The sequence below is a fragment of the Eubalaena glacialis genome, chromosome 1, assembly GCF_028564815.1.
Source record: "Eubalaena glacialis isolate mEubGla1 chromosome 1, mEubGla1.1.hap2.+ XY, whole genome shotgun sequence".
NCBI lineage: Eukaryota > Metazoa > Chordata > Mammalia > Artiodactyla > Balaenidae > Eubalaena > Eubalaena glacialis.
The window spans coordinates 9,857,850-9,873,299 of NC_083716.1; the positions used below are offsets into that span (position 1 = coordinate 9,857,850).

Consider the following 15,450-nt stretch of genomic DNA (forward strand, 5'->3'; position numbering starts at 1 on the left):
CTATTGAATACTTAAAATAGTTTATCAAGAGGTTTTTATCTTTTGATCAAATAGTAATGTATTCAGGGCACCAGGCACACCTAATATAACAGTTCTTCAGTAGGCACCTTTTACTTTTTTAATGTAATGATATCCAGGATGGATAGATTTTTGTTATCCCCTGGGTGTCACTCTTTGATGAGAGCAACTACTTCTCGTGGCACAAGAAGTTTCCAATTGGAAAAAAGAAGTTTCCAATTACGCCTTTCTATTGTATTACATTTGATTTCGTGTTTTACTCTTCTGTTTTGCTAACATATTTTAACTGGTTAGTAAATAACGTTAAAATAAATGTTAGCCATTACTATGTACAATTACTGCTTTTAACGCATCCTCATTTTAGATATGAGGAAACTAAGGCACAGAGAGGTTAATTTATTTACTTGACTAAAATGGTGACTTTAAGATTTGAGTAAAGGGAATCTGACCTTAGAGTCTTCATTTTAAACTATGCCATGAAATAGGAACACTTTTTGAGGGTTGTCTTTTACATTTATAGAAAAAAGTTGTAAGTTTAGAGTTAATGATGCATGAAAGAGTGTCCAAAAAATATATTCACATTTTCAGTCTTTTGGATTGTTTTACTGAAGGTGAGTTGTATACAGCTAATATTAAAGAGTATTTATTTGTGTCTGTGTCTTGAGTGCCGGAAGTATTCTACTGTTTTACAATAGGGGCAGTCTTACATAATTCAGTCAGTCTAAGAGCTTAGTCTTAGAATTTGGACAGGATCCTCTGCCTTCTTAATGAGTCTATAATTTGGAGAAATAACTTTTTTTCTTTATTTACTAACCGGTTGATTTTTAATGTTAAAATATTACCGTTATATGTTCATGCTTCAGTATTTGTATTGGAACTTTGGGGCTTTTTTGGGTGGGAATAACTTAATGCATATTCTATGGAATAAATAAATGAATTAATGAACATTGTTTTCTAACTCCTTCTGAAGGTGAGGGTGGTGAGATCATCTCCACCAAGTTCTCAGTTCAAAGCCACATTTCAGGAGTCTTACCAGGTCTATAAACGCTACCAGATGGTTGTTCACAAGGACCCACCTGATAAACCAACTGTGAGCCAGGTCAGCAGGCCAAGTGTAATTTTTCTGTACAAACGCAACTTTCCCCTCTATTTGATATCACTGTGTGAATTCTTGGTTTATTTGTGGTACATTTAATTTATATTCAATTTGCAGTGTATCTGCAAAGAGATAGGACCGTGGAATATTGGACATTCTGAAAGTGCAGATTTTACCTCATGCCATGTTAAGAGCCTTTCATGTATAATTTCAGAATGGAGAGTAAAATGAAGTATCTCTATTTAAAGTCACTATGTTTAGATGCATTTATTTAAGAGTTAGTGAAAAGGCGATCTCTAAGTTAAAATATTTATGAGAAAAAAGTTAAAAAAAACCTACTATATTTATGGTAGGCATACTTTGCACAACACAGTTAATATGCTTTATCTCCATTTAAAAGGCATGTGTAGAAAAAGTTCATAACAACTAAATTACTCTTCGTTGATGTACTACCCATACACAACTGAGTGGGACTAGAAAAGTAAGATAGTAGAATGTTTTAATTGAAGTCCTCATATACTTATAATTTTACAAATCAAATTACCCAAGAAAAATCTGGAAGGGGAAAAAGTTTAAAGCCCTTAATATAAGTAGAGGTGACACAGGTAGTGGCAATTAACATGAGCAGGGATATTGACTCTGCTGTATGCAGAGAACCACAACAGGTAGATAGAGAAAAAAAAAACAAAAAGAAATTGTCCCGGCCCTTGTGAGTTTCAGTTTTTCATGAATATTGGTGCACAGTTCGTGCTTCAGGCTCCGTGCTAGTCAACCTGTCCCAAGGTTTATTCGTTTTATAAAAATTCCAGCGCTGAGCTTTGGAAGTGGATTTGCGGAGATCTTACTCTAGCCTCACCTTCAGAAGCATATCATCAGGTAGAGGTGTTTCAGTAGCGTTTGCTTGTATCTTCCTTGCTCTGAAGGTGAGGCTAGTACCTGTCTCCTTTGAGGACCCCGAGTTCAAGTCGTCCTTCAGCCAGTCATTTTCTTTATATGTCAAGTATCAAATGGCCATACACCAGGACCCGCCTGATGAATGTGGGAAGACCGAGGTACCTTTTGCTAAATGTTTTTTTCCTATGTTGATGAGGTTGTGTATGAAGAAGCATAATATCAATATATAACCTTCTTATTCCATTTTCTTATCTGTTAAGTAGAGTTGATGATCCTTGCATTGTATATTACTGAACTTCTGTGAAAACAAGTTATACATGTGATCATTTTAAATCCCTCAGAAAAAAGGATATGTTTTTGCTCAGTGTTCTCTCCAGGAACCTGAGTGTATCGTGTTCACACGTCAGTCATTGGGCTAAGACAGCAGACGTCACTGAGTGCTCTTTGTGTGCCAGACTGTGCCATAGCACACAGGGAGGAGTCTCTGTCTTCAAGGAATTGAGGATCAAACGGGAAAGACGGACCAGTAAACAAATATATCTTAACAAGAAGCATGTGGGAAAAAACTGCATGTGTTGAGGTTACATAGAGCATCATTTAACATGCATTTATTGAGGGCCTGTTATTTTCCAGCTGGAGATACTTAGATGAATAAGAGATTGCATACTTTCCACAGTTGGACAGTGATGTTTTGGAAGAAAGATGCCAACAGATGCAGAAGGCTTGAAGTTTTGATTTTTTGTTTTTTTTTTAATGACATAGGATGTGTTAGCTTAAAAGAGATGATTAATAAGGCAGGAGTTAATACTGCATGTTCCCTGAGAGAATGCTGACTTCTGGGTCTCGCAGAGCCTTTCTCGGTAAAGTGTGGTCTGCAGACCAACAGCATCAGCGTCACCAGGCATGCAGACTCTCACGTCTCCCCTCAGACCTACGGAATCATAATCTGCGTTTTGAACTAGGTCTCCAGCTGATTCATGTGCACATTCCGATTTGAGAAGTGCTTCCATAAGTTCCCCGTTGAGACCTATAGCTGTGGGTGGTAGCATTTACAGATAAGGATTCTGAAAGGTGCAAGAAGTTCCCTTTGATATTCCCAGGAGGTCTTAATTCCTTTCTGAGCGTTATTCTTTCCTACTACCCTTGAGATTCTGGCTTTATGCCTGCCTGCTTACCAGGTATGGATAGTTGGGCCAAAACACCCTGACATGTTTGATGTGTTCCCGGGAACCCCCTCACCCCCCTTTGGGCTTCAGGCCTCTGTGGAGTCCATTCCTGCAGATCTAGTTCAGTGCGAAAGTTCATAGTCTTAATTGGGGAGACAGATGGGTAAGCAGTTCCAGTGCTGTTGGGTTAGTAAGGAAAGGCACCTTAGTGTGGGACTGGAGGTGAGGGAGGTTCTTCTGAAGGAAGTGACATTGGAGCCAGGTCTGAAAAGATGAGTGCCACTTAACATCTGGGCAGGCTCTAGGGCAGTGTTCTGTATTTAGGCATAAGGTATGATTGAGGCTTTTTTAAAAAGGCTTAAATTTACATTCACTACCATCGGTAGTACTGAACTCTGGGTACATGATTTGACCTTGTGTTTAAATAGAAATACATAATGGATTTCTTTATTGTAGCCAAATAGTTTTGCTTTAATGATTCATTTTATAGGATCACATGCTTACAGCAAATTCATACTGGTGGGAAAGTTTGTATAAACTATCATAAACTTTCCCACCAGTATGAATTTGCTGTGTTTAGTACTTTGATTTCATACAAGTGAGTATATTTGGCTTTGATAAATTCTTTTACTTCATTCATAGCATTTTATTTACCTGACATCTAACTGAATTCATATGGAGTTTTCAGAGACATTTGAAATGATGTTGTTTCTCACATGGGCGAATTTGTCATCTCACTGAATGTAGTTTCTAAGAAATAACCTGAAATAACATTTTGTAAGTCAAGACTCTGTACTGTGCTTTTTTCTTTATAATAGCCTCATTGAGGTGTAATTCACATACCATTATAAGTCAGCCATTTAAAGTATATGATTCAGGGGTTTGTAGTATATTCACAGAGTCGTGCAACCATCCTCACTAGCGCCAGAGTATTTTCATCATCCCCAGAAGAAGTCCCATTTCCATAGTGGTCACTCCTCGTTTATTCCCCAGACACCCCAGCTCCAGGCAACCATATTCCACTTTCTGTCTCTGGATTTCCTTAATCTACAATCAGTATTGTACAGTTCATATGAATGGAATTGTACAATGCTGGTCTCTTGTTGACTGGCTTCTTTCTCTTAGCATAATGTTTTCAAGGTTCATCCATGTTGTAGCATGTGTCAGTACTTCATTCCATTTTATGGCTCAATTAATATCATTGTATGGCTATACCAAATTTTGTTTCTCTTTTCATCCATTGATGGACTTTTGGGTTGTTTTCATTTTGGGGCTTTTATAGAAAGTTTTGCTATGGACATTCGTGGACAGGTATTTATGTGGATATATGTTTTCATTTCTCTTGGGTGTGTACCTAGGAGAAGAATTGCTAGGTCATAGGGTAACTCTATGTTTACCTTCTGAGGAAGTGCCAGACTGTTTTTCAAAGTGCGACACCTTTTAAAATTCCCGCCAGAAGTATGCAAGGGTTCCATTTTCTCCACATGCTCAGCAACACTTGTTTATTCCTTTATTTATTTTTTTTTAATTTTAGCCATCCTAGTTGGTGTGAAGTGGTTATCTCATTGAGATTTTTTTTGGTCTGCTCTGCGAGGCTTGCGGGATCTTAGTTCCCCAACCAGGGATTGAACCCGGGCCACAGCAGTGAAAGCGCCTAACCCCTGGACCACCAGGGAGTTCCCTCATTGAGGTTTTGATTTGCAGTTCCCTGATGGCTAATGACGTTGAGCATCTTTTCATGTGTTTTTTGGCAATTTGTATATTTTCTTTGAAGAAATGTCTATTCACATTTTTTGCCCATTTTTTAAGGGACTAGATATAAGTCCCTTATCACATATGTGATTAGAAATATTTTTTTCATTCTGTGGATTATCTATATCTCTAGTAGGATTTTTTATTTTTCAATCTGTTTTGTCCGATATTGGTATAGCCATTCCATCTTCTTCTGGTTCCTGTTTGCATGATACTTCTATACCGTTCTTTTATCTTCAGTCTGTTTGTGTCTTTGAGTTTCAAGTGTGTCTTTTTTAGACACCATATATTTGGATCTTTTTTTTTTTTAATTCGGAGGGAGAACAGTCTCTCCCACTTAGTTGAAGTGTTTAATCCATCCAAATTTAATGTTGTTATTGATAGAGTTGGATTTATGTCTTCATTTCACTTTTTTTCTATGTTTCATGTCTTTGTTCTTTTATTTCTTTACTACTTCCTTTTGCATTAAATGAGTATTTTCTAGGGTAACGTTTCAATTCCTTTAATGATTTTTTCACTATATATTTTTGAGGTGTTCTCTTGGTAGCTGCTCTAGGGCTTACCATATACATCTTGACTCACAGGAGTGACTACAGATTTATACTAACTTGATTCCCGTGAGGTATAAAAATGTTACTCCTGCTGTGCTCTAGTCCCTCCTCCCCCTTTTTGTGCTATTTATAACATATATATGTTATAAACTCAATATATGTTATAATTATTACCTTATATGATTTTATGTCTTTTATAAAGCTGAGAAGAGGAATAGGAACAAGTGTGTGTTTATAATTTGTTAAAATTAACCTGATTTTCCATTTCTGGTTCTGTTCATTTGTTCCTGTGGATTTGATTTACTATCTAATATAATTTTCTTACTGTAGTTCAGCTTTGTTCCCATCCACCTTCCTTATGATGCTATTGTCAAATATCTTACTTTTCTATATGTTATAGTACCAACATACAATTATACACATATTGTTTTGTACAGTTGCTTTTAAAATCAGTTAAGAGAAGAAAGAATACACACGTGTATTTGAGAAGCCTCTGATGTCACGCCCTGGGGCCTCAGCCTTGGACGTTGCACCGTCACCCTGGGATGACAGTGGTCTTACTAGTGTTCTCTTTGTCTCTTTCCCTGATGCCTCTGTTAAGGTGTTTTATCTCTGTTGGTTTCACATCCAGCTCTTAGGCTCCACTAATTGCTGACTGTTTGCTGTATTGTTTTCAGCAGTGCCCCAGGCCATAAATTGCTCCATAGTTTGATTTATTAAATTTAGTCCCCTTTGCAGCAGCAGTTTTTGAGGCCAGTCTTTGAGGTTTGTTCTGACCCCAGGAGGGCTCTTCTTCACTGTCTCTCTTCCTGTTTCTCTCTGGTAAACCAGCTGGCCTACGGTTTAGCTTGTTGCCCTCATGGAACTACTAGCCTCGTCTTAAATGCTTCCACCAAAATCTCCATTGTTTTCAAGATTTCCCCTCGGCTTGAACCTCCCTCTGTTCCAGACGTAGTCCAGGTTGCCGAGGAGCTCTCTGTTCCGCGGCCTGCCCTCTTGAGCCCCTTTGTGCCACTGCTCTGGAGCTGCGGGCAGGGACGGTGGCTCGTTTCTCTTTGAGTGACACCTCTGCTTTATGAGCAGGGCACTGGTCAGGAGCTAGGTCCTAGTTCTGGTCTTCTCTAGGTAGATGATTAAGTTTTGGACTCATTAACAGGGAATTTTAAGACCTGTGAGCTGCCCTAGTGATAGTTCTGTGTAGGGAGATGGTCACTGCTGTAGATGAGTCCTTCACCTGCCATGTTTTCATCCTAGAAATTCTTTCTTCACTTGGCAGACTCTTGCTCACAGGTAGAGAGTGAGTACTCTGTCTGTGGGGCTGGCTGCCTAGACGAACTGATTTGGACATGCTGCTTTGCTTCTCAGGCTCGAAGTGAGGCGTTTTATACTGAAGGGACCTAATTCTTGTCATGGAGTACAAATAGTAGTTTTCCCTTGTACCTGGCTACAGTTTCTACCTGAGGAACCAGCCAATGTTCCTGTGCTCAGAGGCAGAAAGAGAAGCCAAAAAAGTTCTCCTTTGAAAAGTTCAAATGATGTCCCGACCTGCTTTACGGGCTCCATGCAGCAGCTCACTATGTTGTGGTTTTGTCAATATGATGGGCCAAACTAATTTAATTATGTTCAAGAAAATCCATTTTTGCTTTTGTTGTTGTAAACCATTTGAAGTAAAAAGCAGTCAGCATACTAACTTGGGAACTTTAAGTAACCATGTCAGTGCATAAAATCCATTTTTACTCTGTTGGTGACCGTAAAATAAAATCGTTTAAACACCCCCAAAAGTAGGTTATTCTTTGAGAGATTTGATGAGAATATAGATAAATATAGATTGCTTTGATATGCAGAGTAGCAAGTCAGTTCTTTTTAGTAACATCTTTAGAAAAACAGCACATAATTGCAGATGGTGAGATGGTATAGGACTTAGTAAATTATTCTATATGTTTGTTTCTATTACTGTTTTCAATCATTCAGGTAGATACCAGATTTTCAGAAAATAATATTATCTAGATAAAATAAAACAGGAGTAATTTGTCACCTATCTTTTGTATAATACAATATAAAGCCAGCATTTAATAATCTTTGTTTTTCAAAATATCAGTAATTCCATATGATATAAACATGGGAGTTTTAGCTGAAATTTTATTGATGTTATATTTTAGAAAACAGCGTTATCTAATAATGTTTATTAAGTGCCAGTTGATCTCAGCTCTTCTAAACTATTTGAAGAACAGGCTGTAACCACAGCTCCAGTAGTCTCATCACAATTCTGAGGCATTGACTAAATTGTTTTCCAAATTTTATTAAGGACTTTCAAACATAAAGGAAAATTGAGAGAATAGTATACTGACCACCTGGTACCCATCACCTAGATTCAACAGTGGTTAGTTTTCTGTGTTTGCTTTATCTTTTTTTGTGTGTTGAATCATTTTAACTTAGATTATGCATCATGACATTTTACTCCTAAAGTCTTTAGCATACGTCTCTGAAAAAATAAGATGTGCTTCTTCAAAATGCAGTGTCATCATCACATGTAAGAAAACTAATGATTCGTAAATATCATCTAATATCTGTCCCATTTAAAAAAATTTCCCATTTAAAAAAAATCAGTATCCAATCTAGGTTCGTAGATTATATTTAGCTGTATATTAGTTTATATTTTTAAAATTGTATAACAGCTTCTATCTTTCAACTATTTTTCGTGATATTGACTTATTTTTTCAACTTGTTATTTTGAAACTTTTGAAATTTATGAACAGAAAAGTTGAAAGAATACAGTGAACACCCACATACTGTTCACAAAGGTTCACTGGTTGTTAATAACTTTTGTGAAATTTGCTTTGTCATCTTTTCTTTACTGGAACCATTTGAAAGTAAGTTGTGGGTATTATAACACTTCACCTGTAAGTACTAAGTATGCATCTCCTAAAATAAGTATATTCTCATGTAACCACAATGTTTATCATTCCTAAAAAATTAACAGAAATTTTATAACATCATAATCCATATTCAGATGTTCCCAATTATACCCAAAATACCTAGAAAGCTTTTTTTAAAAAAATACTAGATCCAGTCAAGGTTCATGCATTGAATGAAGTATTATATTTATGCTATGTTTATGATATGGCTGTTATGTTTCCTGAGTCTTTTTAAATTTTTTTCTTCCTCATGACTGATATTTTAAAAGAGTGTAGGCCAATTGTTTTTAGAATGTCCTTTATTCAGTATTTGTTTCTAGTGATCAGATTCAGCCTACATGTTTTTAGGTGTAGGTGGTATGTACTTTCTAAAAAAACCCTTTTATTGAAGTATAGTTTCATACAGGAAAATACACATAGGTGTTCAGATAGATGAATTTTCCTAAATTGAACTCACCCTTGTTAAGTGGCTCTCAGATCACGAAATTGACTACTGCCAGCTCCTCGGAGTCCCCCTCGTCCTTTTCCAGTCACTGCCGGTACTTTCTTGACTTGTAAGACTGCAGATTAGTTTTGCCTGTTTTGTACTTTAAGTTGAATCACATGTGTGTACTCTTCTGCTTGTGGTTTCTTTTGCTCAACATTATATTGAGTGCAATTCATCTGTATTTTTGTGTGTTGTAGATTGTTCAGTCTCATAGCTGTATACTGTTCTAGTTATGAATATACCATAATTTATCCATTTCTGCTGTTAATGGGAATGTGAGCAGCTCCTGGTTTGGGGCTACTATGAATAGTGCTGCATGTGTATATCCTTTTACATGTCTTTTGGTAAACATATGGGCACATTTCTGTTGGGTATACACCTAGGATAGAATTGCTGTCATTAGGGATGCAGATGTTCAACTTTTAGATACTGCCTGTTTTTTCCTAGGGGTTATGCCAGTTTTTTTGTCCTGCTGTATCGTATCAGGCAGCACATAATGTCAGGTTGTCCTTTATTTGTGATGCTAGGTCTGCTCACTTAGATGGATGGCAGCCATCAGATGTTTTTATTGTTAAGTGCCATTTTCACCTTTGTAATTAGATCTTTCCATTGTAAAGGCACATTACACACTTACTATTTAAAAAGTGAGCTGTGGGATGATATTGATAATTTTGAGAGATTTTGAAAACTCTCTGTCCCAATCACCTGTCGTCCAATCATTTTATCATCCTTTGGTGTTCCTTGCCTGAATCAGTTATGGGAAGGTGGGAGGGGCTGCACAATGGTGATTTATCTAATTGTTTTATTTTCTTCTACATTTACTATCTGAAATTGCATATCTTCTGTAAAGAAGAGCTTTATCTTCATTTACCTCCCCTTCCCCCCCCCCCATCATTTTTACTTCTGGTGTCACTGTGGGCTCATGGATTTAAAAATTTTTCGATTATAATCCATTGCCATCTTTTTTTTTTTTTAATGCTTAAATTGTCCCAAATTTGGCCAGTAGGATTCCCCTCAAGGGAGTCTTTAAGTATTTATTCCCTTTTTATCTGGTTCAATAAGATGTTCCAGACTAATGTGTTCTTCTTCTTCCAGATTTGGAATCAGCCTTTCTCCAGTGAGTCCTAGTTCCTTTTGGTGGAGAATGGTATTTTTGTGCCTAAATCAGGACGCTAGTTATGCTCTTTAGGTACGTGACAGTGGCTTTTGAAAGTCCAGGCCAGTTATCTTAAAGAATGTCCCATATTCTGTATTTGTCCGAATCTTTCCTCCTGGTCTAATTTAGCTTCTTTGTTGCCCAGATTTCCTGTACACTGAAAATTAAGTCTAAACCGTGATTCAGGTTAAACAATTTTGACAGATATGCTTCATAGGTGATTTTGTGTACATCGTATTATGTCAGAAGTTATATAATGATGGGTTGTCCCAATATTGATGCTAATTTCAAACACTAGGTTAAGGAGGTAACGTCTAGATATCTTCATTGTAAGGATAAGATTTTCCCTGTGTTTAGTAAGTTATCTGTAGGAGAGTTACTTCTGCACAGATGAATGTCCCTTTCATCAACAGCCTTTCATCTAGTGGTTTTAGTATCCACTGATGATCTTTGGATCAGTCATTTCACTAGTGGTTGTGGAACAGTGGTTTGTTCAGCTTTTCTTTTTCTTTTTTGTACATTCATTAATAGCTATTCTTTGTTAAAAAAAAAAAAGGCAGGGGGAGGTTTTCCTAATCAACCTGAGGATGAACTAGTTTCTTCTAAGAAGGTGAGGTAAATGCTGAATTCTTTCTCCTTAATTACAGATTTTAGAGTAAGGACTTGGTGACAAATTAGTATCCCTCTCTGTCCTTTTTTTTAAAACTATCACTGCAAAACTCATGAATGTTTTTGCTTCAGTACATTATAATCACAGTCATTTCTTTTTGACACTCAGATTGTCCCAAATTTGGCCGGTGCCAAATCCTTCAAGATATCCCCTCTGTCCTTTTGGTATGCACCTTTTAGTCTTGGGAGTCTTGCTTTCTGGAACAGAAAAGATAACCCAGTCTCATTTTGTGCATTTCCCAGCCCTATCTTAGAACCTGCCAGCCGTTTTTTCAGGAAGCCGTGGTTTTTTTTTAATGGAGATTGAATTTAGAGACCAAGAAGAGTTGGGTAGTATGAGTTTATGTTGCTATTACCAATTCAGATTTAACATTGTGAAGTTGTCTTAACTTTTCTGATTTTATATTTGTTTCTTTTTTTGTTTCTTGATCACAGCGTATTTACAAACTTGCTTTATATTATGATATACATAAAGTAGATTCAACATTACAAAATTGATAGCAGTACTTCTGACAACTGATGAGTGAAGTTTATGATCCTTTTTAAAAAAATTATTTATTTATTTATTTATTTATTTTATTTATGGCCGTGTTGGGTCTTCGTTTCTGTGCCAGGGCTTTCTCTAGTTGCGGCAAGTGGGGGCCACTCTTCATCGTGGTGCGCGGGCCTCTCACTATCGCGGCCTGTCTTGTTGCGGAGCACAGGCTCCAGACGCGCAGGCTCAGCAATTGTGGCTCACGGGCCTAGTCGCTCCGCGGCATGTGGGATCTTCCCAGACCAGGGCTCGAACCCGTGTCCCCTGCACTGGCAGGCAGATTCTCAGCCACTGCGCCACCAGGGAAGCCCTGTGATCCTTTTGTGATTCTTTTTTGTCCCTAGAATGTATCCCACTCAGATGTTCCATCAGAATACTGTGTTCAGAAGTCACGTGGAATAATTTCTTTCTATGATGTGACTTACGTTCATTTATTTCAGTTTCTTTTCAATTTTGGAGTTGGCTTCTTAATTTAATTTTAGTTTTTAATAGGTGATACATTTACATAGTTCCAAAGACAAAACTACAGAAAGAGAGATTCACTTAGAGAAGTCCCCTTTGCATATCCCCTTTACCCTGTCCCCTGCCCTCTGGTAATAGCCATTTTGATTAGTGTCTGTCTTTTTTTTTTTTTTTAAATAAATAAATAAATAAATAAATTTATTTATTTATTTATTTATTTTTGGCTGTGTTGGGTCTTCAGTGATGCACGAGGGTTTTCTCTAGTTGCGGCGAGCGGGGACTACTCTTCGTTGCAGTGCGCGGGCTTCTCATCTCGGTGGTTTCTCTTGTTGCAGAGCACGGCCTCTAGGCACACGGTCTCAGTAATTGTGGCACGTGGGCTCTATGGCGCAGGCTCAGTAGTTGTGGCGCACGGGCTTAGTTGCTCCACGGCATGTGGGATCTTCCCGGACCAGGGCTGGAACCCGTGTCCCCTGCACTGGCAGGCGGATTCCTAACCACTGCACCACCAGGGAAGCCCCTAGTGTCTGGTTTATCCTTCTAGAGTTTTGTTTGTTTTTCCAAAAATAAACAAATACATATGAATAAGCTTATTTTTCCTCCTTTCTTTCACCAAGAACATTCTGCGTACACTCTTTGGCACCTTTCTTCTCTAAAAACATATCCTAAGGATTCCTCTCATATGATATCATGGAGATCGCCCTTATTCTTTGTTTTTTCAACCACATATTTTTTCTTGAGTGGACATACAGTAGTTTATTCAAGCAATCTCCTATTAAGATTGGCTTGTTTCTAATCTTTTGCCATTATAGGTAGTATAATTTTGTCATTTTGCATTTGTGTGAAGGTGTACTTTTTTGCTTGATCTGACATAGTGCATCAAGAGACAAAAGCTCATAGAAGTTTGCTAGATATTGCCACATTTCCTCCACATTGTACTCTTCTGTGCTCCAGAGTATGAGAGTGCCTTTCTCCACAGCACCCCCAAAAGCGGGGTATCAACTTTTGTGTTTTTTTTTGTTTTTGTATCCTTGATTAATTTTTAAAGTATTGAAAAGATTTTAGGAAGAAGTGTCTTATTTTGGATAACTTCTATGATCATAGGCTGAAATGTGTATAAAGAATTTTGTTTTGTAGTTTACTTTATATAGTTTAATGAAACAGGTGAGATACGGATGCTGATGGTAACACAGAAGTGGAAGGGAGTAAGCAAAAGGGTTCTAAGGGGTGATGAAGATGACGTGCTGTTATTATCCCTAATAACCAGGAATATTATTAACAACGTAAATTATGAGGCTTAAAAATGATCTTTCTAAGAGTATGCTTAATGACTCATAACATTTTTCTCAATGAGAATATGAATCTTCCTTGTTAAATTTAGTGACTGAATCCAGGTTATTGCCTTAGTAAAATATTTAAGCAGGGAGAAATTAGACCCTGTCTGGTCTATAAGAAGTCTGCTTGCACTAAAGAGGCAGGCTTACATGCCCCTTTTCCTCCTCATTGCAGGATAAACATGTTATGTGATTTTGTGTGTATATGTGTGCGTATCATATCATAGTTGCATTGTTGTAGAATTAAAGGAAATTTGATTTAAATTTTAAGAGAAATATATATTCCTATCTCTCCTTTTTATGTGAGGTCGAGTCTTTTACCTGAAACATAGTTAGGGGGTATAGAAAGTAAACCTGGCTTGAGTGATGTGCTCATAAGTCACTGTGTGGCAGTGTATTGGACGTATCTAGTGTCATGCAGGGAGGGCCCTCTGGTGGCATCATTGTTACGTACCCCCTCTTCATTGCCGACCACCCCTGTGGCTAGGGTGAGGGCCTGGGCAGCAGCTCCCATGGCCTGTGTGACTCCTCTGACTTTATTCTTCTTCCACTGTGTTGACAAGAACCCTTCTTGAACTGTTTGTTCCGTGGCTTTGTTATCTGCAGTGGACACCTGCCTACTTTTAGTAAGTCCCTATTATAGGTCTGTACTACAAAGGATTTCCTTTTGTGAGCATGCCGTTCTCTATCTAATTAAACAGCGGAGGTTCTCAGGCTTCATGGTCACCTGCGTTCCGTGTTTTCATTTTCCCTTCTACTATGTCACACATTCACAAGTTAGTGACAAGAAAACATGATCATGGGAGATGAAAATAGTTTATCACCTGCTAGATGTCTTTGTCAACACTAGAGCCACTTTTCTGGCATAGATTACAGAGCCCATCATCTTAGTTTCTGTTCAGATTGTTTAAAACACAGCAGTCTTTGAATCCATGGAGGAAGATAGTGGAAATGCTATCCTAGGCGACAAGTACTCAATTGAATAACGCCAGACAGTTATTCTCTATTTGTTTGTAGGTAATCATAACATTGACAATGTTACTTACCATTTACTGTTTTTTAAAGAAATCTTTAAAAGTGTTCTTTAAAAGAAAAAGATGAACAAACTTTGTTTTTTAGAGTAGTTTTAGGTTAAAAGGCTTTTTTGGAAAGAAGTTCACATATTATTTGAAAGACTTATCACTAGGATTAATAGATCTGAATTATATATATTTACTTTAATTTTATAAAAAAAACTTTTAAATTGAAAATTTCAAGCATTCATAGGGTAGAGGTAATAGTGCAGTGAACCCCGTATGCCCGTCGCTCAGTTTCAGCGCTGTCAGCACTTCGCCTTATTTCCCCTGGCCATTTTTTGTTTGTTGTCCCTGAAATTATGCTCTTTTACCTATACATGCTTTAATTTTTTTTTGCTTATTCCATCAGGCTATCTTGTATAAATTTAAGAATTACAGTGATTGAGGTCATTTCAGGCTACTGTGCTTTCCCAGAAAGCACTGTTTTCTAAACTGGTTCAGAGAATTTACTGTGAGAGACTCACACGTCGGGAGACCTCTACTTCTGAGGGATATTTATTTTGGGGAAAGTTATCTTATATTCAGGCATAAATGATTAGACAGTAAGCGTGGTAAAGAAAAGTTTGCCATGGGTCCCTTCTGACCCCATGGAGCAATGAAAGGAGGTGGTAGAATACAGGACTGTTGTCTCACTCCAGCCACCAGGTGGTGCTGTAGATCTGGAACAGGTTTGTTCCTTCATTCAGGCTCAGTCCTGTCCCAGTGTGGGATGTATATTTACAGCCTATGAAGTATGGATAATGCTTTTCTTCTGCCATTTATAAGAATTAGTTTGCATTGAGGCATTGAATATGATAATTACAAGTGATTCTTTGCTTGTTAAAGATTTAAGTATTTTCTGGAACTTAACCTAGAGAAGCTTTCAGATTCATTTTTCCTTCTTAATAGCCTTACTCTATGTATATGAAAATATTGAATAACAACTTATATTTAGAAAATTATTCACTGTATCATGCTGACATCTTCCTTCAATTATGCAAAGAAACCAGACAACCATGTATAGGATAGGCATATACTATTTTATAAATATCTGTCATAATTAACCGAATTTGAATGATGGCAAGGTGTGAGCATTTTGAAATTTTAAAAATATTTTTTTAAGCCTATCTTCTTGAGTAAAGTAGAGGGCCTAGGCAATATTTGTACAGTTCAATCAAAAAAACCACTTTTTATGAGCAGCTCCTAAGTCAGGGCACTTTTGTATTGTAGTCTGTCTTAAGGTGTGTTGCATGACATTTGTTACTAATAGTAGTTAAATTACCAAGATTTTAAAATCATTCACTTAAATAAATTAGAGCAGAGGCCACAGTTTTATCCTCATGATAATGTTAATTCTGAG

The 15,450-nt window shown here is 37.3% G+C and overlaps 1 protein-coding gene across 8 annotated transcripts in view; it reads left to right on the top strand.

Moving 5' to 3' along the window:
- Window positions 1–15,450, top strand: part of ATE1 (arginyltransferase 1) — a 169,757-nt gene that overhangs the window by 18,304 nt on the left and 136,003 nt on the right. For 4 of the 8 annotated variants that reach the window (XM_061187570.1, XM_061187785.1, XM_061187719.1 and 1 more), the window contains 2 exons: window positions 989–1,117; window positions 2,038–2,166. In XM_061187570.1, coding sequence (XP_061043553.1) covers window positions 989–1,117; window positions 2,038–2,166 — 258 coding nt within the window. The remainder of the gene's footprint in view (window positions 1–988; window positions 1,118–2,037; window positions 2,167–15,450) is intronic. The other 4 variants (XM_061187580.1, XM_061187865.1, XM_061187593.1 and 1 more) reach the window with 2 other exon arrangements.